The sequence below is a fragment of the Corapipo altera genome, unplaced genomic scaffold (assembly GCF_003945725.1).
Source record: "Corapipo altera isolate COAL_440 unplaced genomic scaffold, ASM394572v1 65, whole genome shotgun sequence".
Taxonomy (NCBI): Eukaryota; Metazoa; Chordata; class Aves; order Passeriformes; family Pipridae; genus Corapipo; species Corapipo altera.
The window spans coordinates 4,588,255-4,612,223 of NW_020884891.1; the positions used below are offsets into that span (position 1 = coordinate 4,588,255).

The 23,969-nt window shown below is 44.4% G+C and overlaps 1 protein-coding gene across 6 annotated transcripts in view; it reads left to right on the forward strand.

The window, feature by feature from the left end:
- Nucleotides 1–23,969, forward strand: part of ATP11C (ATPase phospholipid transporting 11C) — a 55,332-nt gene that overhangs the window by 23,010 nt on the left and 8,353 nt on the right. For all 6 annotated transcript variants that reach the window (XM_027645252.1, XM_027645247.1, XM_027645249.1 and 3 more), the window contains exons 5-27: nt 662–769; nt 1,374–1,502; nt 3,934–4,037; nt 4,704–4,754; nt 5,590–5,654; nt 6,248–6,329; nt 6,704–6,854; nt 7,618–7,815; nt 8,730–8,891; nt 9,097–9,254; nt 9,893–9,964; nt 10,824–10,897; nt 11,578–11,681; nt 12,278–12,459; nt 13,017–13,280; nt 13,621–13,795; nt 14,516–14,618; nt 15,874–16,019; nt 16,389–16,448; nt 17,518–17,645; nt 20,156–20,291; nt 22,081–22,146; nt 22,918–23,021. In XM_027645252.1, coding sequence (XP_027501053.1) covers nt 662–769; nt 1,374–1,502; nt 3,934–4,037; nt 4,704–4,754; nt 5,590–5,654; nt 6,248–6,329; nt 6,704–6,854; nt 7,618–7,815; nt 8,730–8,891; nt 9,097–9,254; nt 9,893–9,964; nt 10,824–10,897; nt 11,578–11,681; nt 12,278–12,459; nt 13,017–13,280; nt 13,621–13,795; nt 14,516–14,618; nt 15,874–16,019; nt 16,389–16,448; nt 17,518–17,645; nt 20,156–20,291; nt 22,081–22,146; nt 22,918–23,021 — 2,822 coding nt within the window. The remainder of the gene's footprint in view (nt 1–661; nt 770–1,373; nt 1,503–3,933; nt 4,038–4,703; nt 4,755–5,589; nt 5,655–6,247; nt 6,330–6,703; nt 6,855–7,617; nt 7,816–8,729; nt 8,892–9,096; nt 9,255–9,892; nt 9,965–10,823; nt 10,898–11,577; nt 11,682–12,277; nt 12,460–13,016; nt 13,281–13,620; nt 13,796–14,515; nt 14,619–15,873; nt 16,020–16,388; nt 16,449–17,517; nt 17,646–20,155; nt 20,292–22,080; nt 22,147–22,917; nt 23,022–23,969) is intronic.

A 23,969-nucleotide genomic window follows, 5' to 3' on the forward strand; every position in this document is an offset into this window, starting at 1 on the left:
TGTACTCCAAGTATAGCCCACGCTCTGCTCCTGTGTTGGTAGGTGGAAAGGACAGGTTCTGTTCAACCACTCAGCTAGTCCTGAACACATGTAATCCTCCCTCATATTGAGGTGTAAAAAGACCTTTTTCCTCCCATCATATGCACATGTGCCATTTAAAATTTCCTAATTTGAATAATAAAAGAAGTTTCTCCTACAGTGGCCGGAAAGAGAGTGCTAGAAAAAAATCTACTTACTTCAAATCTCAATGTTTTATTCTTCCAGTAAAGACTGAAGAGGAAGAGTCTCATCCTGCGTTACCATAGGAAAGAGTTACAGGCTGCTAAGTGTATTATTCATATTATCAGCCTGTTCTTGCCAATGCTGAGAATAATAGAAATGTGTTACAGTAGTTTGGCTGCTCATTGCCTGCCCCGCATATAGATTATTTTTGTGTGTTATTTTAATCTGTTCCGAATCTGTCAAATATGCATATGAAGCTTTTAAAATAAATTGATTCAGTCTGAGCTACTCCAGTTGATGTTTTGTCAGGCATGAAGGAGGTCTGAGGACCGCTTGATATATTCATTGTTTTAATCTGTCCCTCTACAGCCTCACTCATCCTTTCTCATTAGTTTACTTGCTTCATTATGAGCTTTGTTGCCTGTGTCTGTGTGCCTAGGGGTACGAGGACTGGCTGAGGCACAGAGCTGACAACGAAGTGAACAAGAGCAATGTCTTCGTTGTTGAAAATGCAAAGCAAGTGCGGAAAGAGAGTGAAAAAATCAAGGTAACTGTTAACTCACATATAGTTATTGCTGAAGCTGATGGGAACACAAAAGTGTGTGTGGTAAGGAGACAGGGGCAGGGGAGGAGGGATGTACTGAGTTAGAGGTGCCCCAGCCTGCTCACTTTCAGATGAGATGCTTCAAGAGCTGTTCCTGCTTAAGGAGTGAAGCTGCCTTTGATTGCTTTTGAAAAGCTGTCTCACAAAAACTGAACTGGGGCTGACAAGTGACAGATCTGTCAGCATTTTGCACTTCTCCAGGACAGGCAGTCCTCTTCTATTTCCAACTCTCCCAAGGACACCAGGAAAGTACACTTAGCTTTGACATTAATTTATCACGCCGCACTCCAGACAAGTACAGTCTCTTGCTCCATCAAGATTTAGCAGAGAAATAAACAGTAACTGTGCCATGTGGATGCTCTGATTTGGTGATGGGCTGGATCACCCTGTAGGGCTTGTAGGGTGATGCTTAAGGACCCAACACCTCTTGAACCCCAATTTACCTTTTTAGCCAAGGTGATTTCTTCTAGGCTTTGGGAGAAGCTAAATCATAACCATCTCATAACAACTGAGAGGACTTTTCATGTAAATATTTTCTATCTTCTAGGTTGGTGACATAGTAGAAGTGAAAGCAGATGAGACCTTCCCCTGTGACTTGATATTTTTGGCCTCCAGCAGCATTGATGGGACCTGTTATGTCACTACAGCAAGTCTTGATGGCGAGTCCAATTTCAAGGTGACAGGAATGGATGGGGCAGTGTGTGGGAGGTGGTCCTTTCGTACCTGGAGGTGCCACTGCTTCCATGGCAGAAGGGTGCACTTAACTGGAGGGTACTCCCATGGAGCCCATCCCTGTGGCTGCATGGCTGCATTTAACAGCTCCTCCCTCTTGTCTACTTCCAGTGCGTCAGCATTGAAGCCCTCAGGGATTGTTTGTGCTGTGTTTTGTCTCCAAGAGCCATTTCTGCTGGTGCTGCCCCAAATTGTATTGATATTTATCAATACAGCTTCACTGCTTTACTGCCCAACACAGGAACATGTTAGTGCTTCCCTGCTCCAGCCGCGCATTGCGAGGTCTGGTGCGTCAGTAAAGCAGTGCCTGCAGCTCTTCAGCTCCCTTTCCAGTACCTGCCAACGTGCCTGTTACTTAACCAAGCATTTCCAGTGAAACTGGGGACTTTTTCAGGCAGTATGTCCAGATTCATTTGGGGAATTTTTCACCAGCATGAGAAAAGTGTCACTTCTGGGATTTTTTTCTCCCTTTCCCTGAAGCGAGAAGTGAAATTTAATACTAGTCTTGCTCAGGATGAATCTCTTCAGTTTATTTTCTTTTTCTTACTCTCTAATCTAGGGAAAGAAGCAACAGTAAAAAACTTATATACCTCAGAAGACATGAACATTTGGTTGCACTTGAGTTTGATAATTTTTTATACAGATACTAGCAGCTGCGGTAGTAAGACTGGAAGATACTTTAAAATTACATAATTCATTCTGGCACCCTCTGAAGTCATTGGGAATACCACTGTGGATCTGATAAGTGTTATCTGGGGTTTGTGGCTCATCTCTATTGCTGGCTATTAATTGGTTCTGGATAACTTGTGTAGGAGCTGATGCAGTGCTGGTGCACTGTACTGGTTCCACTAGTGAAGAGGAGTGGGAGCTTTGAAGTGGCTTGAGCCTAAAAATAGATAACCATATTAAAAAGGCTACTGCTTATTTTTGTCAGGTGTATTATATGCATGAGTTCACATTACTTTTGCAGAGTCTTGGGTCTTAGTTACTTGTGAGTCTGTAAGTGTGATGCTGAGTTTCTATATCAAGCACTGTGTTGTGTTTTTCTTGGTTTGCAAATTCCTGTAGGTGACAGGGAGCTGTCTCCTGTTTCATGATGAGATGAAGATGAGTTTGAAGAAAAGCCAGTTCTCTTTGGGGAAATAGGTCTAACATTAGGAACCAGGGTTTGCTGCAAAAAGAGGGTGAGGGAAGCACACTTGGGTAATCACCAAACCTCATCTGCATGGATATCTGCTGTCTTCCTGGTGGAGATTTTTCTGGTATTTGGGGCATGTCAGGTTGAGATATGGGAAAGGTGCCTGATTAAGTTAAACTGGAACAGAACCATAAAAGAGATTTTGTTAGGGCTCTGTCTTTGAAGCTCAAATCTTTGGTCATACGTTAGCTAAAAGAACATGTGTTTTCTAAATACACTACAGGATGTAAAGATTGTGGAATTGATTAGGAGACAGCTTTGAAGTATCACTCAGTAATTGCACAGTGTCTGTGGTTTTGGGAGCAGCAGATGCAAAACCCCACACAAGGGCTGAGTTTGGTACTTGGGCACTGCAGGAACAGCTTTAAGTTGTGCTTCACAAAAGCTATGATTTGTACTGGAGGGATGTGTGTGTTTGTGTGTCTGCTTTCGATACGAACAGCCAGGCAGGTTACCAAAACCTGCATGAAATAGGCACGAAGGTGGCTATTTATGATGCCATGACTACAGTGTGTGTAATGTAATGGTGCTCCCTGGGATGCACAAGGAGGGGGACGCAAACGTAAGGAGTGGAGGAAGCTTTTTAATGAATTTGTTTATGAAGATGGATGGAGGCAGCGTGCCGTGCAGCCCGCCGTGACTTGGAGCTCTGAGTAGCTCCTATAAATAGAGCCTGAAAGGCAGCGAGCAGATCCTTTGTGGGCTTTCCAGTTAATTATGAGAGATGAACCTTTGCAGCAGCAGCTGCTAAAAATAGCTTGGAGTCTGCCTGTGCTCTGCCTGATCCCTGGGTGCTGGAGCTGGTGTCTAGTTACCATCAGGAGCCAGGGCAGGTGGTCCCCAGGAGCCCCTTCTTCAGGGGTCACCTGCATCCTCCCCCCACCTCAACCAGGACAGGTCCGTAGGGAACAACCAAAGATGTTCTGATTTTGGTAGATGTCTTACTGGGAGATATTCAGCAGCTCCTTCCCACTATGGTTTTTCTTAAGCTTTAGTGACTTCATTCTTTTGCTGAGAGATGCTTCAGCTGCTTTGTGGGAGCATGGTGAGGGCTTGGGTGAACTGCTGGTGCTAACAAGCCTGTGCATGGTGACATTTTAAGTAACAGAGTGTAAAACTTGGGGATGGGGTTGTTGCTGGGGGCTTGTGGTGACACTGCCTTTTCTCCTCTGCCCAGACTCACTATGCAGTGCGGGATACCACTGTGCTCTGTACAGATGAAGCCATCGACACCCTCACTGCCACCATCGAGTGTGAACAGCCACAGCCTGACCTCTACAAGTGAGTCTACCCCTCCTGCATCCCTCCCTGCCCCTCCTGCATCCCTCCCTGTCCATCCTGCCCGATGTCCTGCAGACACCTCAGCACCATCATTTGGGGAATCTGCTAAGTTACAATTCAGCAAAGCAAAGGCCATCTTCTTTTAGTTTGAGACCAAAAGGTTTCTGAAGGCAGTGATAAGCTTCTAGGCTTCTTCCATATGAGAATGGCAAAGTCAACACCACACTTCTTCAAGGCTGAGTGTCTTTGCAGGAAAACCTCCATCATGCAGCACTTGCCATGGTGTAATGAGCTTTCTTTTTGTCAGCTCAGCTGTAGTAATGGTCCATGTGATTATCTTAGCCACTCTACCTCCCAGGTGAAATGCATTGGGCCAAATGGCTTCCAGGAGTAAGGGGTCTTTGTGGTTAAATCCTTTGAAGGAGGTTTGCTGGGGTGTGTTGCAATCTGTAATGGGGATGTGCTGGGGCATGTAGGGACACCCCTGGCCCTGGGGGTGTGTGGTTTCTCCCTGTCCTGAGTGCAACCACCCCTCTGAAACGTTAAATTCTCAAATGCACTCATTTCTGTGTTTGCTTCCATCTCCTGTAAGTGATTTTTTTCTTTAGTATGTTTGTAGTATCTATAAGATGTTTGTAATAGAAGTTTCTCATATTTTTATTACAGATTTGTTGGAAGAATTATCATCTACAGAAGTAACCAGGAGCCTGTAGCCAGGTTGGTCTTACAGCCATCTGCTGACCCTCCACAGAGGGATTGGATATCTACATAAAATTTCAAGGATCTGAACTTGTGCTGCCATCATTTGGCAATTTTTTTTTCTTTAACTATTCCAAAGGTTTCATTATAAAAGGACACCTCCCTTCTGCCATCCTGTTACTTGTTTGAGCCCCTCTTGGGGAAGCAGTGCAGGACCACCTGGTAATGTCCTGCCCTGCTGATGGGAAATTTACCAGACAATCACAAAATATCTTCATTCAAAGGAAAGCAAAAACCTAAACATCAATCGGAGCATTTCAGGGAAAAAAAATGAGCAAATAATGTTCATAAGCCATCAAAAAAAGTCAGCTGCCACTGGAGCATGCTGGATGTCATTTGTGCTGTGGTGGATCTACTCACACCCTGGAAGCAAGAGAGGGTCATGGATGGGGGTCAACAGAGTGTCATTGGGGATTTCAGAGAGAAATAAAAACATAAGTGGGGCCACCAGCTTTGATGGTGCCATTGATTGACTGTGCTTTGATGCTTTTAAAATCAGATTTTCATCTAAGTACTGGAACATACGAGATCTGAACATTTTGCACTTATTCCTCAAAAGCCTTACTGATAATCCCCCAATAAATGTGGGACTTTGAGCATCAGGGATAGTCTGTGTAAGATGAAATGGAAATGTAAGTATATAAAGAGAAAAAAAAATCAAGCAAGGTCCAATTTTACATACAAATCATGTACTCAAATCTGAAGAGCATCTGTTTAGCTTTATAATCTGTCTCTGAGTCTAAATTATAAAGTAGTTTGAGTAATGTAATGTTATAATTTCTTTTATGTTTAGGTCTTTGGGTCCTGAAAACCTGTTGCTGAAAGGTGCTACCCTCAAAAATACCAAGAAGATTTATGGTGAACAGTTTTTATTACTTATTCATTTAAATAGTTTTGATAAATGATGAAAAATGTAGATGTTCATTACTAAATTTGGAGAGGGAAAATACTTCTCTACAGCCTATCTGCCTGGGCTGTACATCTATGTTTGGCATGCAAGCTGATTGCAAAGTGGACAGGGTGAAATTAGGAGACAGTGGTTGTGTCTACAGTGCTGCCAGGCTGTGCAGGTTGTATTTATACACCAGAGCAAGCTTTTCTTTTTGCCTCAGATACAATGAGCAAGGAGTTGTTCCCAAATCCTTTGCTGGAAATGTGCTAGGAGCAGAGTTCCAGACACTGATGATTTAGGGCGACGGCTGTTATGGAAGACTGATGGTTTTTCTGACTGTATGTGATCCATAGGCTCCTGCTTAGTCCTCTGGGATACGTGCAGTTGCATTACTTGGCAGCCTCAGAGGTTTCTGTAGTTGAACAGTCCTTGGGTAATGCCTCCTCCTTCAGCTGGGATTTGAGTTTGATGTAAACACCGATGCCCCTTATGGTCAAGTGCCAGCTGGGTCCCTCTGGGGCTGCAAATCCCTTATGAGCCCTGCTTTGATACCCTGCAGGAGTTGCAGTCTATACTGGAATGGAGACAAAAATGGCTCTGAACTACCAAGGGAAATCTCAGAAACGGTCTGCAGTGGAAAAGTGAGTATTTATATTCCAGAAAAAAATCAGTAAGAGTTATTGGGTTTGTTTTCGTTTTTGATGGATGAGTTGTAAAGACATAATCCCCTAATCTAATGCCTTTTGTTTCAGATGATCTCTGATTGCATAGGAAAATCTGGGTATTTGATAAAGCATATCTTGCAAGAAGCAGCATAATTTAGTATTTTTTTTAATTTAAAAACAAAATTAAGAGATGTTAAAATATATGAACCTGACCCTGAATATCAGCAGTGTCAAAAGCACTTGTTCTGTATTTCCCTTCTTAAAAATAAGGAAGTCTTGTTCCTTCTTATTTACGCAGTTTTCTGTGTAAAAATAGCTGCAAGAATTGAAAAAAGAAACCTGTTTTTCAGATCTATCAACGCTTTCTTGATAGTGTATTTGTGCATCCTATTGAGCAAGGCCACTGTGTGCACGACTCTGAAATATGTCTGGCAGAGTAATCCATTTAATGATGAGCCTTGGTACAATGAAAAGACTAAAAAAGAGAGAGAGACATTCAAGGTAAGTGGATTTGTATTTCAGCACCTCCTCCAGCTTTACCTATTCTGACGGTTTTATTTAATTGTGGTGCCTGCTGCCAGCCCTGTGAGTCCTGTTTGCCCCCAGAAAGTGCTGTCGTTTCCTTCGGTCTCTCCTGCTGTCTGCGTTTCTTTCCTGCCTCTTTTGTGCTTGTGCACATTGATATTTCTGTGGAGCAGGGCAAGGCATAAATAAATACTATATAATATAGAAGTGCAGCTGATTTAACCTGGGTCCTTATCTGAACTGGAGCTATCTTTCAGCTTTGAATAGGTAAACTTAAATTGAGGCCACATCAACCAGTTTCTTAAACTTGCCGAGACGTGGGCAGTCAAGCCTGAAAGAGAGAGTGCAAGTGTGTAGAGATCTGTTATTTGATGGATTATTGAGCAGGACTTACAGGGATGTCACTGAATCTGTTGTACCCTTGCCATAACTTGACTAGTCCCAAGATACCTGCTCCTTGTTTCCAGTTACTTGGGATCAGGATGGGCCTGCAGCAGTATGCTGTTAAGAGGAATATGCTCGGATAAAACATTGTTTTGGTCACTATGGAACTTTCTTTTATTTTTGTGTCAAAGGAAAATGGGATTTAGCCCTGTATCTTAGCTGTATTCATTTTTGGGTTGGTTTTTTTCTGTTTGACCTTAGAAGAAAAGCTCTCTAAAATCCCCAAGGTGTTGCTGTAAACTGGCCTTGAGTTACTCCTGATGGACACAGACTACTTCTTCTCTTTCCTTTGTAGGTCTTGCGGATGTTCACGGACTTCCTGTCATTTATGGTTCTCTTCAATTTTATTATCCCAGTCTCCATGTATGTTACAGTAGAGATGCAGAAGTTCTTGGGCTCCTTCTTCATCTCTTGGGACAAGGAGATGTATGATGAAGAAATAAAAGAGGGAGCGTTGGTGAACACCTCAGACCTGAACGAAGAGCTCGGACAGGTCAGAACACGCTCTGTTTGCATCTGCTTGGATGAAAGTGTGGGTGAAAATGTCCCCCCTGCTAGGAACCCTTGTTGTGGTTCCCTCAGGGCAGAACTTCACCCGCTTTGGTGGCACTTTCCATTTAATGTGATTCCCCCTCGCTCTGCGAAACAGATAAGGATATAAATAGTGCATGAAAGAGCAGGAATTGGGTCACGCCAATTGTTCCCATATTGGGAAATATCAGGCGCAGCACTCTGCGTGTCAGGGTGGTTTGCTTTCACTGCTTCAATTAAAAATTAAAAATCCTCTGTCTCTTTGAGGATTAACGAAAATGTCTGCCCAGTCATCTCCCTGGGCATGCAGAGCACTTGCAGCTGCTCTGCTGCTGGGGCACCTAGGCAGCTTAGGCTTCCCTTTCTTATTTGCACCAGGAGAGACTGAATGGAGGGCATGTGTAGTGCTTCCTGCTTTTAATTTTGCTTTAAAAAACAGTAAAAATATATTTGGAGTAGCAGTTAACTAATTGAAACACAGCACCAAGACGAAAATCCCCCAAAGGAGGCAGTAGACCTGCAGTAGCAGTTCTATAAGCACAAGAAGCTATAGCAAAGTACTCAAGAAAGAGGATGAGGGGAAAGTGAAGAGCCTGGAAACAGATTTTTAAATCTTCAGAAGCTGCCTCCTGCCACCCATGAAACAGGCTGAAAAACAAAGGAGCTGCTCTAAGGAGCAAAGTAGAAGAACTACACAGTGATGAAGTGGGGCACCTGCATCTTTTCTGCAGGGTCAGGTTAGGATAGCAGCAAAGTACTACTCTCCAGCACTGACACAGATGTGGTGAAATGCCCCTGCCTCTTTTTCTGGTGGGGCTCCTTCCCCGACAGCTGGGGCTGGAGGTGCAGTGGGGCAGCCTGCCTGCTTTCTTCCAGGTGGAGTACGTCTTCACAGACAAAACCGGCACCCTGACAGAGAACAGCATGGAGTTCATCGAGTGCTGCATAGATGGGCACAAGTACAAAGACTGCATGTCGGAGGTGGATGGCTTCTCTCAGACCGATGGACTCCCAAAATACTACGGCAAGGCAGAAAAGGTAAGAAGTGTGCATATTGGTGGCTGTTGGGGTTTAGTGGTCAGCTCCTGGCTGGGTGAACACGATGGAAGCTCCTGACTGGGTGAACACAACGGGAGGGGGTGTGGGGTTTGGAGTTTTTTGGTTTTTAAATATGTGCACACAAAAATCACAACCAAGTACTGCAAGGTGGGCTGGTAACGAGCCCTACCTCATTTCTGCCTAGAGCCGTGAGGAGCTGTTCCTGCGAGCCCTCTGCCTGTGCCACACGGTTCAGATCAAGGAAGCAGACCAGGTGGATGGGCTGATAGGACACCCAGAGCGCAAATACACCTACATCTCCTCTTCCCCAGACGAAATTGCTTTGGTGAAAGGCGCAGAAAAGTAAGAATTTGAAGATGTTGGGTTTTCAATTCCCTCCTTTGCTGGAACCCTCATGGCCTTGTAGTTTAATCCCCAAGAAACAGAGACCAGTTACCATTTGCATATTGCAGCAAAATTGTTTCCTTGGTGTGCAGTGGTAAACCATAGGGTGGGTTACTTTTGTCAACCCCACATTTGTGTCCTACCAGAGATGCTCAAGGCCAGGCTGGATGGGGCTTTAAGCAACCTGGACTAGTGAACAGAGGGTTGGGACTAGATGATCTGTAAGATACTCTCCAACCCAAACCATTCAGGGGTTCGATGCTATTGCCATGCCCTAGGTTTTAGATGAGGCTGTTGCAGCTGTATATACTTGTTCATGGCTCGTAAATCTGCCAGAGACCCAGTGGACCATGTCCAGAGGCTCTTGATGTCTCTGTGCTCCAGTGCCCAAGCTCTCCAGGTGATGGGAGCAGTGCCAGAACATCATAGCAGGCTGTGCATGCAGTAAGCAAACATCCAGCCATGCTCTTTAGCTCAGGCTCACTAATTTCTTTACTCTCCTCTGCAGTTCAGAAGGCGAAACGAGAACATTTTTAATGTATAATATGTGCCAATGGGTGTTTTCAATGTTGTTCTGTCCTTTTGTTTATTGACAGGTATGGTTTCACTTTTCTAGGACTTGAAAACGATTTCATGAAAATACGAAACCAAAAGAATGAAACTGAGATGTAAGTGCTGCTGGGGCTGCCGAGGAACAAGGCCGCTCTTCTGCGCCGCTCCCAAACGGCTTAAGCGAGTTTGGTCAACCTGGCAAGGTCAAAGCTGTTCCTTGAGGGTTGTCAGGCCATGCTGACCTGCCTGAAAAGTCCTGTCCTCTTTACAAAGCACAGCACAGCGAGGTGCAGGCTGAAAGGCTCGCTCACAAAAATCCGCGGGTGGTTTACTGACGTCTAAATTCAGGTCCCTTAAGTGCCTGCAGGCCTTTGCGTGTATCCTTCATCCATGCCCAACCATGCAGATGGCTCCTGGTATTCACAGGGTGGCTGCTGACCTTATGGACAGTGGCTGGGTTTCACAGCAGGATATTGTAAGCCTAAACATATGATACGTCTCCCTTCCCTGTAACCTTTTTTCCCCTACCAAGCTGAAAATAGTTAGATTTTGCCCTGTCCTCACAGCTTGATGGATACCTGAGAGTCACTGACCTAATCCCAGCACTCCCTGAGAACTTGCCTTCACAAGCAAGTTTCATTTCTTACTTCCTTTGTGGTGAAACTTCTTAATTGGCAGAGTCAGTGTTGCTGCCTGTGCCATGTGGTTCTACCACTGCTGAGCCTCTGCCCACCCTGGGGACTTGGCACAGTGGTGGCACCCACACCCTCAACCCTATACTCAGAGCACCACTGGAGTTCAGGTTTTTTTCTCCATTTTCTTGTGCAGGAGCTGTAAAAAGTACATTCCCCAGTGGGTGATGCCTCTTATAGAGTGTATTGATTTCTGCAGCTCATTGTTAGTGATTTTCTGTCTCAAATAGTTATTTTTCTGGTTTTCTTTTACTGAGTCAAAGCTTTTTTTTTTTTTTTTAAGGTACCAACTTCTCCATGTGTTGAACTTTGACCCTGTCCGTCGCCGTATGAGTGTCATTGTGAGAACCACCACAGGTACAATCCAAGTGCATTTGTGGACTCTCATACGTATGTGCACGGATATAAAACACATTCTTCTTATTCCTGTAATCTAGAGAGACTGAGCTTTTAGTTTTGTAAGCTGATCTAACTAAATTCTGTACTGGGTCTGGTTGGGATAGAGTTAATTTTCCTCCGTAGCAGCCATTTGGGACCCAGCACCAGATCAGGGGAGGGAACAGTGACCCATGGAGAGCTTCCTGCCTGCCTTGTTCCAGGCTGGAACAAGTACAGAGAGAGAGAGATGTGAGAATGTCCCCTGAGTGGGATGAGGTTTCATGGGGATAACAGACAAAAATTCAGAGGTCACCATCCTTCTCAAGTGTCAGTCCTGTAAGGTATGGGATGCTGGTTTTACCCTCTATGGTAAGGTTACCAAGGCTTCTAAATAGGAAAAAATAAAGTGCTTTGTCCAACCTGTTGCAGGAAGGTTGCTTAGAAGCAGTTAGGGACACTTGATGTCCCAACTTGGGGTCAGACAAAATTTTACACAGGCTTATGTGGCCACTTTTGGTAGTCAGCTGGGCTTCTAGCAGTTCCTTCTTTAGTCCTGCCAGATTTCCTCCCTCAGCATAACTTGCTCACTATTGTTGAGTTAGTTGTTAAATTTTTCTACAGCTTATGAATGCTATAAACTATTTATAATTTCCTTATAGGAAAGTTGCTTCTCTTCTGTAAAGGAGCAGACTCCTCTATTTTTCCAAGGGTGCAGCAAGAAGAAATCCAACAAACAAAAGTCCATGTGGACCGCAATGCTATGGTGAGCACACAGATGGAATTTGGCTGGCTCCTGGGATCAGGAAAGCTTTATTCCGAAAATGGAGATGTGACCTTGCTTTGGAGGGAAGTGTTGAAAATCTGAGTGTCACTTCACATTGTTTTGATGCTAGGCTTCTTTCCTTTTCTGTGCCATTGGCTTCCACCTTTATTTGATATACTTATATGGTCTCCATCACAGTTGTGTCCAAGCATCTCCCAGGCAAGTTAAAAATAGAGGTAACAACAACAGGCTGTTTAGTCCAGTGGGAGAAATGCTTGGTCCCAGTTGTGGTGGCACCTGGTCCCTGCTCTCCCTGCCGGGTGCACACTCTCAACTGTGGTCCTTCTCGTAATTTCTCTCTGCCCTATGCCCTGCACATGATAAGCAGAACCACGATTAGTCTGTGGGGATGAAGTTACTGTATAAACACTGAGAAAATCTCTCTTTTGACTCAAGCCAGCAAATTGTCCTTGCCTTCAGGGTCAATACTGCCAGAAGCACTGATGGTGGACAAAAGCACTAACCCTCAAGTGAGGAGCTGTAGAGAATCTAGTTTTAGGGCACTTGTCCACTTTTTCTTTCCCTTCCCACACCAGGATGGCTATCGGACACTCTGCGTGGCCTTCAAAGAATTAACTCAAAAGGAGTATGACAAAATTGACAGACAGCTCAATGAAGCTAAGATGGCTCTGCAGGACAGGGAGGAGAAGATGGCCAAGGTTTTTGACGACACAGAAGCAGACATGCACCTGATTGGGGCTACTGCTGTAGAAGACAGGTAAAGAGGTGACCCCACCACGAGCACTGTGGTACCTGTGCTGTCTCTGTGATGTTGTATTGTGGCCCTGACTCACTGTGGTGGAACTGAGCAGCCAGGCAGATGCTAGCAGATGTCCAGGGCAATGAATTACACCATGGCACAGCCCATTTCACAGTGCTCTAGTTGCTAAAATTGGCTACTGTAGTAGAAATTGGGATTTATTAATAAAACTACAAAAATACTTGTACTTCTAGAGTGTGAATTAAGCACACAGCATTAATTTGCACATCAAAACAAATTCAGTTCTACATGCAGTTATAGTAACTGCAAGTGTGAATTAAACTCTTACTGTGAGACCTAAGAGTCAAGAGTAGAACAGAGTGATTTCTCTTCTTGCCTGCAGACAAAAACTTGGGATTGCTGATTTCTAATCCTTATTCCTGTGGCAGTGATCTCCCCAGCATGGGCAAAATCAGTTAACTTCTCTTGAGCTGGTATTTCCTAGCTGCAGAATCAGGGTTATGTGGATTAGGTGCAGGCCAGCCTGAGGAGTGACGTTTCCCTTGTGCTTGCAGGCTGCAGGAGCAGTTGGCAGAGACGATCGAAGCTCTGCATGCAGCTGGCATGAAGGTTTGGGTGCTGACAGGAGACAAGATGGAAACTGCCAAATCCACCTGCTATGCCTGCAGGCTCTTCCAGACCAGCACTGAGCTGCTGGAGCTAACAGCAAGGACCGTGGGTGAGAGCGAAAGGAAGGAGGATCGGCTCCATGAGCTGCTGATGGAGTACCATAAAAAGCTGATTCAGGATGTCCCCAAAACCCGGGGAGGCCTGAAGAGGTAAGTGAGCAAGAGGACTCAGCCGTGTTGAACTTCAGATGCAAATTTGATAGAGAAATACGACCTTGTGACCCTGGGGACTGGCTACTTGCAGACACTGCAACTGGCTCCTTTGCTTTACTCATCATCTCTAATATTAATTGATTTTGAAATTACATACACATTTCCTTTAGAGAAGGGTGCATGTTAAATCCAAGCTTTTTAAGATTGCTAAGCCCTCAAGAATGGATGAAAAGAAGATTAATACAAAAGCAATTTCTTTTTCACTAAGATGATACAAGCAGCTAGATTGACTTCTTAGTCTGATTTTGTTTCAAACGTGTTCCTTGTTGTGCCCCAGAAGCTGGACGTTGAGTCAAGAGTACGGACTGATTATAGATGGCTCGACGCTGTCACTGATACTCAACCCTTCTCAGGACTCTGGTTCTAGCAATTACAAAAACATATTTCTACAAATCTGCTTGAAGTGCACTGCAGTCCTCTGCTGCCGGATGGCTCCTTTGCAGAAAGCACAGGTATTTACTTCTAACTGACTGAAGCTCGTCATTAGATGATGTGACGCACTTTGAATTCATCAGCTGGGACTTGACCTGATCATCTTAATCAACCAGGACTTCTCCAGGCTGTGTATAAGCCTTGTCTGAGCTTCAGAGCGTAATGAAAACGCACCATTTTTTCAAATCTGAACGCAGACCCTTTGTTTAATATGCTCACAGGAAACCACAAACCCAGGGCAATTAGAAATAAACAAACCCCCCCGTTTGCTCTTATTTTTCCTTTCTGAATTTGTCAGGTGGAGTCCATAACTTCCTCATGACAGTAGGTGATGGATGTCCCAGCCTGATAAGTGGTGTGTTTCTGCACCCTGAGACATGTGAGAGGTCCCACCTTTGGGACAGCAGGGTCTGACAGAAAGGAAGAGCAGGATGCTGCTGCTTGGGTTTGTTTTTAAATACTGTCCTTCAACCCTGTGCAGCTGGATCTGGGCTTTTGCTCTAATTGTGACTGCAAAGAAAGTAACAAGGGGTTACTTCCCCTTTTTTTATTTTTATTAACCTGAACTCTGAACCAGGGTTTTATTAACCTGAACTCTCCAGGTATTACATTGCTGCTGTAGAAGCCTGGTTGCTTTTCCTGGTGGGGGGCATTTTTGCAAGTGGGATGGTGGGAAGATCTCTGGAGGCTTTTTAACTGAATTTTGAGTTCTGCTGCTATCCTTTTTTTAAATATTTTAGATTGTGCGAATGGTGAAGAACACAAAAGGAAACCCGATAACCCTCTCCATAGGGGATGGTGCAAATGATGTTAGTATGATTTTGGAAGCACATGTTGGAATAGGTAAGACCTCATACCCAAGACCTGTCTGCTCTTGCAGGGGTTTACTGTTGAGGTGCAGTCAGTGTTTCTGATTGCATGTGGCTAAACTTATCCTACTGAAAAATGTGGAAACTCTGCTGTTGCTTTCTTTGGAGCCAGAGCTTGACTCCAGATCAGTGCTTGAGATCATAGAATAGTTTGGGTTGGAAGGGACCTTTGAAGGCCATCTAGTCCAACCCCTGTAGTGACCAGGGGCATCTTCACTAGTTCAAGTTGCTCAGTCCTGTCCAACCTGACCTTGAATCTTCCCAGGAATGGGACATCCACTACCTCTTTGGACAACTTGTACCAATGTTTTACCACCTCCACTGTAAAATGAGAGAGAGATGAGATCATCATGTGCTGCTCAGCTGTGATAGTACTTTTCTCTCCGTCAGTGATGTGCTGCAGATTAGGTTGAAAAACTCTATGTCCAAATTCTTGGTGGTAAGGGTTGCTTGGGGCTCAGAAAACAAAGGCACAGGCAGCAAACTGGTGGGTGATTAGTGGGAGTTGTTGCAAAGTCAGTGCCATGGAAGTATCAGACTTTAGCATTAACTGGTCACAGTAACTCAGTAACTTAGCACTGGGGACCTGCACATTTTTCCCAGGGGCTGATGCCCAGTTATGTTGTGTCTGTGCTGTCCATATGACTCACGTGAGGCTGGAAACTACCCTCCTGTCTGCTGGTTGGTGTCAGAGATACGTGTACAGAGATACATGAGAAGTGTCAGTGGAAGAGAAAGGGCAGACTCTTTATTTGGGGCTGTTGGAAATGCTGTGGTGCCCTCTAATGAATATGATCCAGTGCAGTTCATTTGACTGTGGCTTTTGAGTGAAAAAACCCTGTGTGTCCTTAGCTCTTCTCTGTGGGGATGTCTTAGTAGGCTGAGCATCAGCAGTGAAATAACTCTGCTGTGTGAGATGTGGGCAAGCCCGTGGGGAAACCAGTTCCTTATCTTTTATCAGATTTGCTTAGATACTCTTCACCATGCTCTTATACAGGAAATCAGACAGCAGCCTAAATATAGCTGAAAAACTCCAGAGGCAGGTCTGAGTGTTGTGGAGCCAAAACCACACCATGGCAAGCATGTTAGTATTTTGGTCTCCTGGGACATTCAGGGAAACGCAGCCTTTGTCACGCCTTGAGACACTGAGTGATGTGAGCAAACCTAGTGGGTAGCATCCAGATTCCAGCCCCTTAGGGATTAACTCCTTGCCATGCTTCTGTCTCCAGGTATAAAAGGCAAAGAAGGACGGCAGGCTTCCAGAAACAGCGACTATGCTGTGCCAAAGTTTAAACATTTAAGAAAACTGCTACTAGCACATGGGCATTTATATTATGTGAGAATAGCACACCTTGTACAGTATTTCTTCTATAAGGTAAGGGGGGGTGTAGCTTATTTCTTTGTTTATACTATCACATTACTTGGGAATAGAATAAAATAATAATCAGGGGAAAAATAGGATATTCTGTAACTCTGTTTTCCTTCCGTAGAACAGGCTGTGTCTGCCATGTGCCTTTACTTTGAAAACAGGGCATACAAGGGAATATGAGCATGACTTTCTTCCAGTGTCTTCTGCAGATGCTAGCTGCTCACTAGATTAGTTTTGTGCCTGGTAGAACAAGTGCCCTGCCTTGTCTGATGTTGTAATATCAGACACAAATGTCTGATAACAGGAAAAGCTACTTGGATTTAGATTGAGAAGTCAAGTGCTTCCCTGCTGATCATTTGTGTTTTGTTTCCATAGAACCTTTGCTTCATTTTACCGCAATTTTTATACCAGTTCTTCTGTGGATTCTCACAGCAGGTAATTTCCAGTAATTTGTCTGTAAAGGTAGGATAAAAAGCAAGTGGCATAATGAGCCTTCCTAGCAGACACTTGGCTTTTGGCATCCTGTCCCTTCATCACCTTGCTCTACAGGACAGTAGGAACTGACCTTGGTGCTCAGCACCATATCTGGAACATAATATTGTGAGACCCATAACTGAAAAGGAGGAAACCTGCTTTCTTTCCTTTCCCATCCACCAGCCATAAACAAAGGTGGATGCCTTCCTGAAGTAATGAGAGAGGGGTTTAGCTGTTTTGTCAGTACCCGATTTTGCTACTTCTGCTTCTCTTAAGAGAACAAGTTTTCAAGGGCTTCCTGATCTTGTCTCCTCTGCTGCATTTCCTTGTGTTAAAAGTGTCACTCAAAAGGAAGAACAGTTCCTTCTTTTATATGGCAGCTTTAAAAAAAGACACAGTTGTCATCAGAGCCTTGCTTAGTTGTCATGAGAGCTTTGCTTAGTCCAAGTGAGCTTCAGAGGGACACATTCATCTGATGAGTGGATTCACGTGCTTGGAGACAAAAACTTTGGCTTTTGTGTCTATTTGGGCTCAAAAGTAATACTGAGGAAGAGTAAATGATATGACATAATTCTCTGCTTGCCTTGGCAAAACCATTTGCCTTTTTCTTGTTTAAAAAAAAAAGGAGCTATAGTTCCTCTAAAACAGTCTAGTCTTTAGAGAGCCACAGAAGGCATCAAGTACATTAACAGAAATGGCAGCACAAAAGCAGCAACAGAAAAGCTGTGATAAGGGCTGTTTAGTCATGTGTTTCTGGAGAATGTGCTGGAGATGAGACCAGCCAGTTACAAAACTTCCTGTCAGTGGGAGCAGGTTCCTGACCACGCAGCCTGTGGGTGCCTTGTTCCCTCTTGTATTGCACGGAGCATGAGCATTCTGTCAAATGAAGCTGTCCTATGTGGCTGTGACAAAGGGATGAATCTGTAGGGTATGCAGGAGATAAGGGCTGGAAACATTTAATTTCTTTGCGGAGAGACTTTTAAAGTGGCATTTCTGTGTGTCTCATTTTACCCTTTTTTCTTCTTTCAAGCCACTGTATGATGCTGCTTATCTGACCATGTACAACATCTGCTTCACATCACTACCTATCCTGGCTTACAGCCTCCTGGAGCAGCACATCAGCATCGACACGCTGACCTCGGATCCTCAGCTGTACATGTAAGTAGCACTGGACTGGGTAAGCCTCCACACAACTTGGTTAGCCATGGTTTAAGTTTTGTTGGTGCAGGAGTGTAAGCAGGTGTCCCATGTCAGTGATGGAGTCACCACGAACTGCAGAAAAGGCCATTTCTGTCCCTGCTGGCTTTGCTGCTTCTGTATTTGAGCTGAGCAGCATCCCAGTTACCACCTATTTCTACTTGTTTATGCTCTCCTGACAGTTTCTGATCCAGCAAATTGCACCAATGTGTCTCTATAAAAGAATAAAAGAATTCTTCATCTGTAAGAGAAATTGAGCTGTGAGTGATCATTCTTTCACATTACCTTTGAGCCAGGCAGCATGAGCCAAGCACGTGATAGAGTGTGTAGTGGATGGAGGGGAGATCTAGCTTTCAGGAGGAAAAGAGATTCATTAATTTTCAGAAAGGTTAATGTTTCTGAAACCCAGCTCAGGCAAGTAGCTTCTCAGCTTGTCTAACTGGATATGGTCCCCCAGGCTTCCCCTCCACAGGACAAGTCCCCATATCAGAACTGTGTTACCAGAGAGCTCTGCTCATTGATCCACATGCTCAGTGTGATTTTCTGCCACATTGCCTGGGGAGAGGACAGTTTAGACTGTCTCTCTCTGCTTTGCTGTTTGTTTACTCTCCTTCCTCGGTTGCAACAGGGAGAGGCTCCAACCTCCTACGGAAACAGAGATGCGTCCCATCTTCCTCCCACCTCTGCCCACACACAGGCACTTGTGTGCAGCCCTTCAGCAAGGACTAAGGAAAGATCTGGGGTTTTTTGAGGAAGCCCCTGTTCATGCATCACTGTTGCAAATTCCCCTGCCTAGAAGTAAGCTCAGCCCCGTGCAGAGAGACCAGGTCAGGGTTGCTTTGGTCAGTGTCCTGTGCCAGCCCTGTCACCCCTGTATGATGCTTCTCAGGCGCGGAGGGGCCATGTGTGGCACGGCCATGCTCTAACCAAGAGTGATGCCTGTGCAGAGACAGCAAAGGGAATTAGCAAGTGCCTAAAATACTGCATGGAAATTACATTAGGTGGAGAAAAATCAGCAAATACAACAAGAGCTGTAAGGCTGGGAAGGGGCTTGGGTGTTTTTAAAGTAAGCACTCAGAGCAATGATTAATTAGACCTGTATGTTCCTCTGCTCTTATGGCAAAATGCCACCACATGTATTTTTAAATAAATTGGTAATTGAATATTGTGCAACAGAGAGCAATAACAGCAGGCCCCTGTGCCTTTGCCTGGTGGGCTCTCTGATCTGGGGTCTGCCTGTTGAGGGAAAACAGCTTTAGTTTGAATATTCATGACTGTGCATGTGCTGCTGAATGCAGAACGCCCTCTGTGCCGCTGCTGTATGAAGTGCTGAGCTGCTGCAGTGCAGATCTTGAGTCTGAGGCGCTGTAAAAAGCCTGTTTACGATGAGAGCTGCAGGACATAAATGGAAATGCAAAACAGAACTCACAGGGAGGAAGCTGGTTGTATTTTTGGTCCTTGCAATAAACCCTCCCTCCAGTCTGGTTTATCCTTGCTCCTCTCTCATAGCCAAATTATGGTATTTTAGAGCATACCACAATTGTCACTGTATCATTCATGCATAGGATTCAGTAGGGTTTTGCCTTAGAAACTGCAGTTACAGGAGTCCAGCACCACACCAGTTTACAAGGTACATCTTGCTGAAAATGAATGTATTGCTTTAAGAGTTACGAAGAAAAATGAGATAAGAACAGGAATTTTTGCTTCTGACATAAAAGTGCTTTTATCCCCCATCATTCTTCAAATTTTAAAGAAAATAATCTGAAAAGACAATGATGCAGGGAACTGTTTAACTCCTTCATGTCCACCCTCTGTTCCCTAGGCCCTGTGTGTGGTCCCTGCAGAGCGTTGCTCATGGCCCATCCATTTCCTGCTGCTACCTCTGTGCCAGATCTCATCCTATATTCAGCCAAGAGCCTCTTGCTACAACCCCTGTCATAAAAACACCCACCATACAATTCAGGAGGTTATTTTCAGTCTGTGCAGAAAAACACCATTTTAGGAACAGGACTTGCAGAGCTTTTCTCAAAAAAGGAGAGCTCATGCATCTACAAAAAGAGGGAAACACATCACAGATTTGATGTGTCCCATATGGGTACTCGTTAGCCTTACCCTGATTTAAAAATTTATCATTTAATATCAGATACCATGGATGATGTGGGGACTGCAGGAGAGGCTCAGGACAGTGTTACATCTGTTGGCTTTGGGCTGACTTGGCTTTTCATCCAAGCTACCTAGAGGAGAAGGACAAAACAAATTCATGTGCTGAACCTCCTGTGATTTCTCATTATCAGCAGCTGTATATAGCAAATGTTCTTTATGTCTGTACACTGGCTGGTGTTTATGTGGGTACCTCCTTGCCTTGTACAGCAAGGGTTTGCTCCAAAGCTCACTGATCACCTACCTGCAGGGAGCTTTGCTGTGCTTCCTAAATGTGATGGTGATGGTCTTCTTGCTCCATCTCTTGGCAGGAAGGTTTCAGATAATGCAATGCTGCAGTGGAGGCCGTTCCTGTACTGGACCTTTCTGGGCGCTTTTGAAGGACTCGTGTTTTTCTTTGGGGTTTATTTTCTGTTTCAGAATTCATCGTTGGAAGATAATGGAAAGGTAACGCCACCAAAAAAAGGAGGATGAGTGTTTCTTTTGTGCACTGCCTCTTTGATACGCCTGGCAGGGAATATCTATGTGCTTAATCTGTGCAGTGTGTCTCGAGTCTTGTCCAACAGTGTAGCCTTGCTTATGGTGTGATTCTGCAGCAAATGCTTGAAATAAAACGTTTTCCAAATCGCCATGGAAACAGGGCAGAGCTGGTTATACTCACTAGGTAAAATGACTAGTCTTACACACAGCTTTCTGCCTACCCAGCGAGCTTTACACAGTGCTCATCCCCTCTCCTGTCTGATCCCAGGAGCTGAGCCAGGGCAGGAACAGTGTCTGTCCTTCTCACCAGTGACTACCTGAAATTCAACATGTGCTTGGCTGGTTACAGGCAGCTGAATTAGCCCACCTTGATGAGATGCTGCTTGTTAGCACAGACATGGTGTAGGGCTGCTTGTGCACTGTGCCTGCTCTGGGGCGTGATTTCAGCCTCCCATTTCTCTTTGCCTTGGGGGAAGGCTGGTGCTGGGCTGTTGCTGCTGTTTTGGAGCCAGCAGAAGTCATCACTGCTGCAGAATGAGCAGACTGTTGTCCTGTTGTCTCTGGTCTCGGACAAGTGCTTGCATCGCTGTGTGAATGAGGTGTGGGAGCTGCTCTGGGTTAACTTGCACAGAAAGAGGAGGAAAAAAGATTGGGAGGGGTTTTTTATTTTTTTTTTCTTACTTATTTTTGTTTTGCTGGCTGAGTACAGAGCAAAGCATTAGTACAGGGAGGCTCCCACTTGTGGTGACCTGAGCTGTCTCAGGACCCTCTCCCCAAGGGAGTGTGCAGCATATTATCAGATCTCAATTGATAGAAAACTTCTTTACTTCAAGGGTATTTTACCCTTGAAAATACCTAACTTTTTTTAGCGGCTAACACTTAGAGAAAAGCTGATGAAATTTATGTATTCATACATTGCATCAATGCCAACATTTATGGCCCCAGCTATATGTAGTCAAGCCCCTGTATTGTCAAATCAGTGCTTTTCTGTATTTATAGCCATTCTGGTTGTATTTGAATAAAACATGAAGCAGTGATATGTTCTGCAACTGCCTTCAGAGGTCAAGTCTATGTGACACTAAAATAAGATCTGTGGTTATGTCCTGTTCTGTAAAGACTTATGCCTGTAAGAACTGCTACCAGCAATTGTTCATAATATCCATGTATGTTTGATTCCTTTTTCACTCCTATTGACTTTAGGTTTTTTGCGTTTTTTGAAAACTTTTACATTTCACTTTCTGTTTTAATGTATGCATTCAGATCTTGACAGCCTTTGGTAAGCATCCCTCCCATTCATTACCATCATTTGGATTTCTATACAGTATCTGCTTTTCTTTGTGTGCATAGTCACTAGTATCTTCGAACCAAACCAGGTGGAAAAAAACACCCATAGGCACATTCTGCAAATGGGACTACAAAGAGATGATGGTTGTTGCAAGAAAGCAGAAACTGAGTAAATTGCCAAGAAATCATGAAAAGCAGGTGGTCCAATGACTTGTATCCTCGACCGACATTGCTGTTAGTAGGAGGTTGTTCCTGTCACTGTCCCAGCTCTGGGTCACCCATCTGTGTGGCACTGCATGGCACAGGGTAGTGTAGTGGCCAGCGAGTCTTCCGAGCATCAGTCCCCCGTAGCAGTCGTTCCATCCCACCCTTCCCCTCCGGTCCCTGCTTGCACCCCTGTCCTCATCGTCGTCTCTGTGCCTCTCCAAGGAGATGGACCGAGACACCTGTGGCAATGTAACGTGTTTTTCAGATTTTTGGGAACTGGACCTTTGGGACAATTGTTTTCACCGTGCTGGTGTTCACTGTCACTCTGAAGGTGAGGATCTTCCTTCCTTTTCCAGTCACTCGTTGCAGACGTTTTCCAAGGCTTGTGTACGTGCCGTAAAATTGTGAAGTGAATGTGTTGCAAATTAAGTTTCTTTGAATGTGTTTTCCCCCCCACACTTAAATCTTCTCTTGTTCCATAGAGGCAGAACTTGCTTATTGTCCTTTGTGTAGTCTGTGGTCTTTAAGTGTTAATGTTTTGGTTAAATTATTTTTCTACTTTTTCTCTCTTTTGAGAACTCCAGTTGGTTATAGTTGACTTTTTCCCCAACAAGAGAAGAGGAGCAATAGAGAATTTGAGCTTGTCCACCTTGTTTCAGACAAGGCTGAGTGCTGCAGCAATCACAAAAGCCCGTGTCAAATAACAATAGCAAATCTGCTTTGTTTCATGGAGCTTTCCAGAACAAACTGTTTGCATAAGACCTTACAAAAGGTCTTTTATGTTTGATTCAGACAGCAGGTGGTGACAAGAGGCAATTACAATCCCTGTAACCTTTAGACACTTATTTCCTGTAGCATCAGAGGTTGTATCAAATTTATTCTATTAAAAAGTGTCAGTTACAATTAGAACCTCACTGTTTCCCTGTTGTCTCTGTGCCAGCCTGTGGATATTGAAAATGTTTTGCCTGGTGTCCATATGCACAAAGGTAGCTGTTTGGAGAACCTTCAACCTTAATGTGAAACCGGTCTGAAATGTCATATAAATCCAATCAAATACACTCTGCATCTAAAGCCTGTTCCGTCTCTCTTTTTATTCACACAGCTGGCGTTAGATACCCGATTCTGGACGTGGATGAACCACTTTGTGATTTGGGGATCCCTTGCCTTCTATGTGTTTTTCTCATTCTTTTGGGGAGGAGTCATTTGGCAAGTATATCTTCTTTCCATGGTGCTTTCCTAGGGAAATGCCCAGTGCTGGCTTTGCAGGGGACGTGGCTGCAGCATCCCCTCCTTTGGGATGTCCAGAGGTTTACAGATGGCAAGGTGTGTGCAATCATGCTCCTTTCCCTCCTGAGGAAGGAAGGGTGGATACCTCCATCCAGCACTCTCTAAAAGCCAGTGCTGGAAGAGGGCTCTTGCATGATGAAATGTGTTTGAGGAGATATCTCAGCCCACCAAAGGGAATATCCTGAAAGAGATAACACCCTGGTCGCCATCCAGGTGCTCAACTTTGGCAGGAGGTGATTTGCTTTTCTGCTCAGGGTCATTTCTGTTGCTAAGGCTCTTGTCTTTACTGGGAGGTTCTAGAGTAAATATTTGTGTTTGTGCACATGGATGAGAAAGACAGGAAAAATTCATGGAGCAAAGAAATCTGGTGAAACGGAAGGAACAGATGAGGCAGATGTGGAGCAAGAGGACCTGGCCCTCTGGGACAGCTTAAGAAGGAGAAATAAACAGGAGAAATCACAGATCCTGCTGCTGAAATCCTGGATCTGAATAGGAGAAGAAATTCTCATTGATTTGAGTGCAACCAGGATTTTAGGCTTAATATGTTGCAAAAGCAGGCAAACAATAGTGCATTACAAACATTACTAGTTTTCTATTTCTTGTGCTGGAGTAAATGTTCAGCTGGCATTCACAGTAGACAGTGTCCCCCATTTTATGCCTTTGCTTTCCCATGGGCTTGTACCATGGGCTATTGGCTAGATCCTTGATCCAGCAACCTGTTAATGAAGATGTGGAACTGATTTAAGTATTTTAATTGGGAATTACAAGCTTTGTTTAACTCTTCAGTGTTGCTAACCAACAGATCCAGATCTGCAGTCTAGCCACATATCTGTAGTGAAATGTGTGAGTTTTCTACTAAAAGCTGTT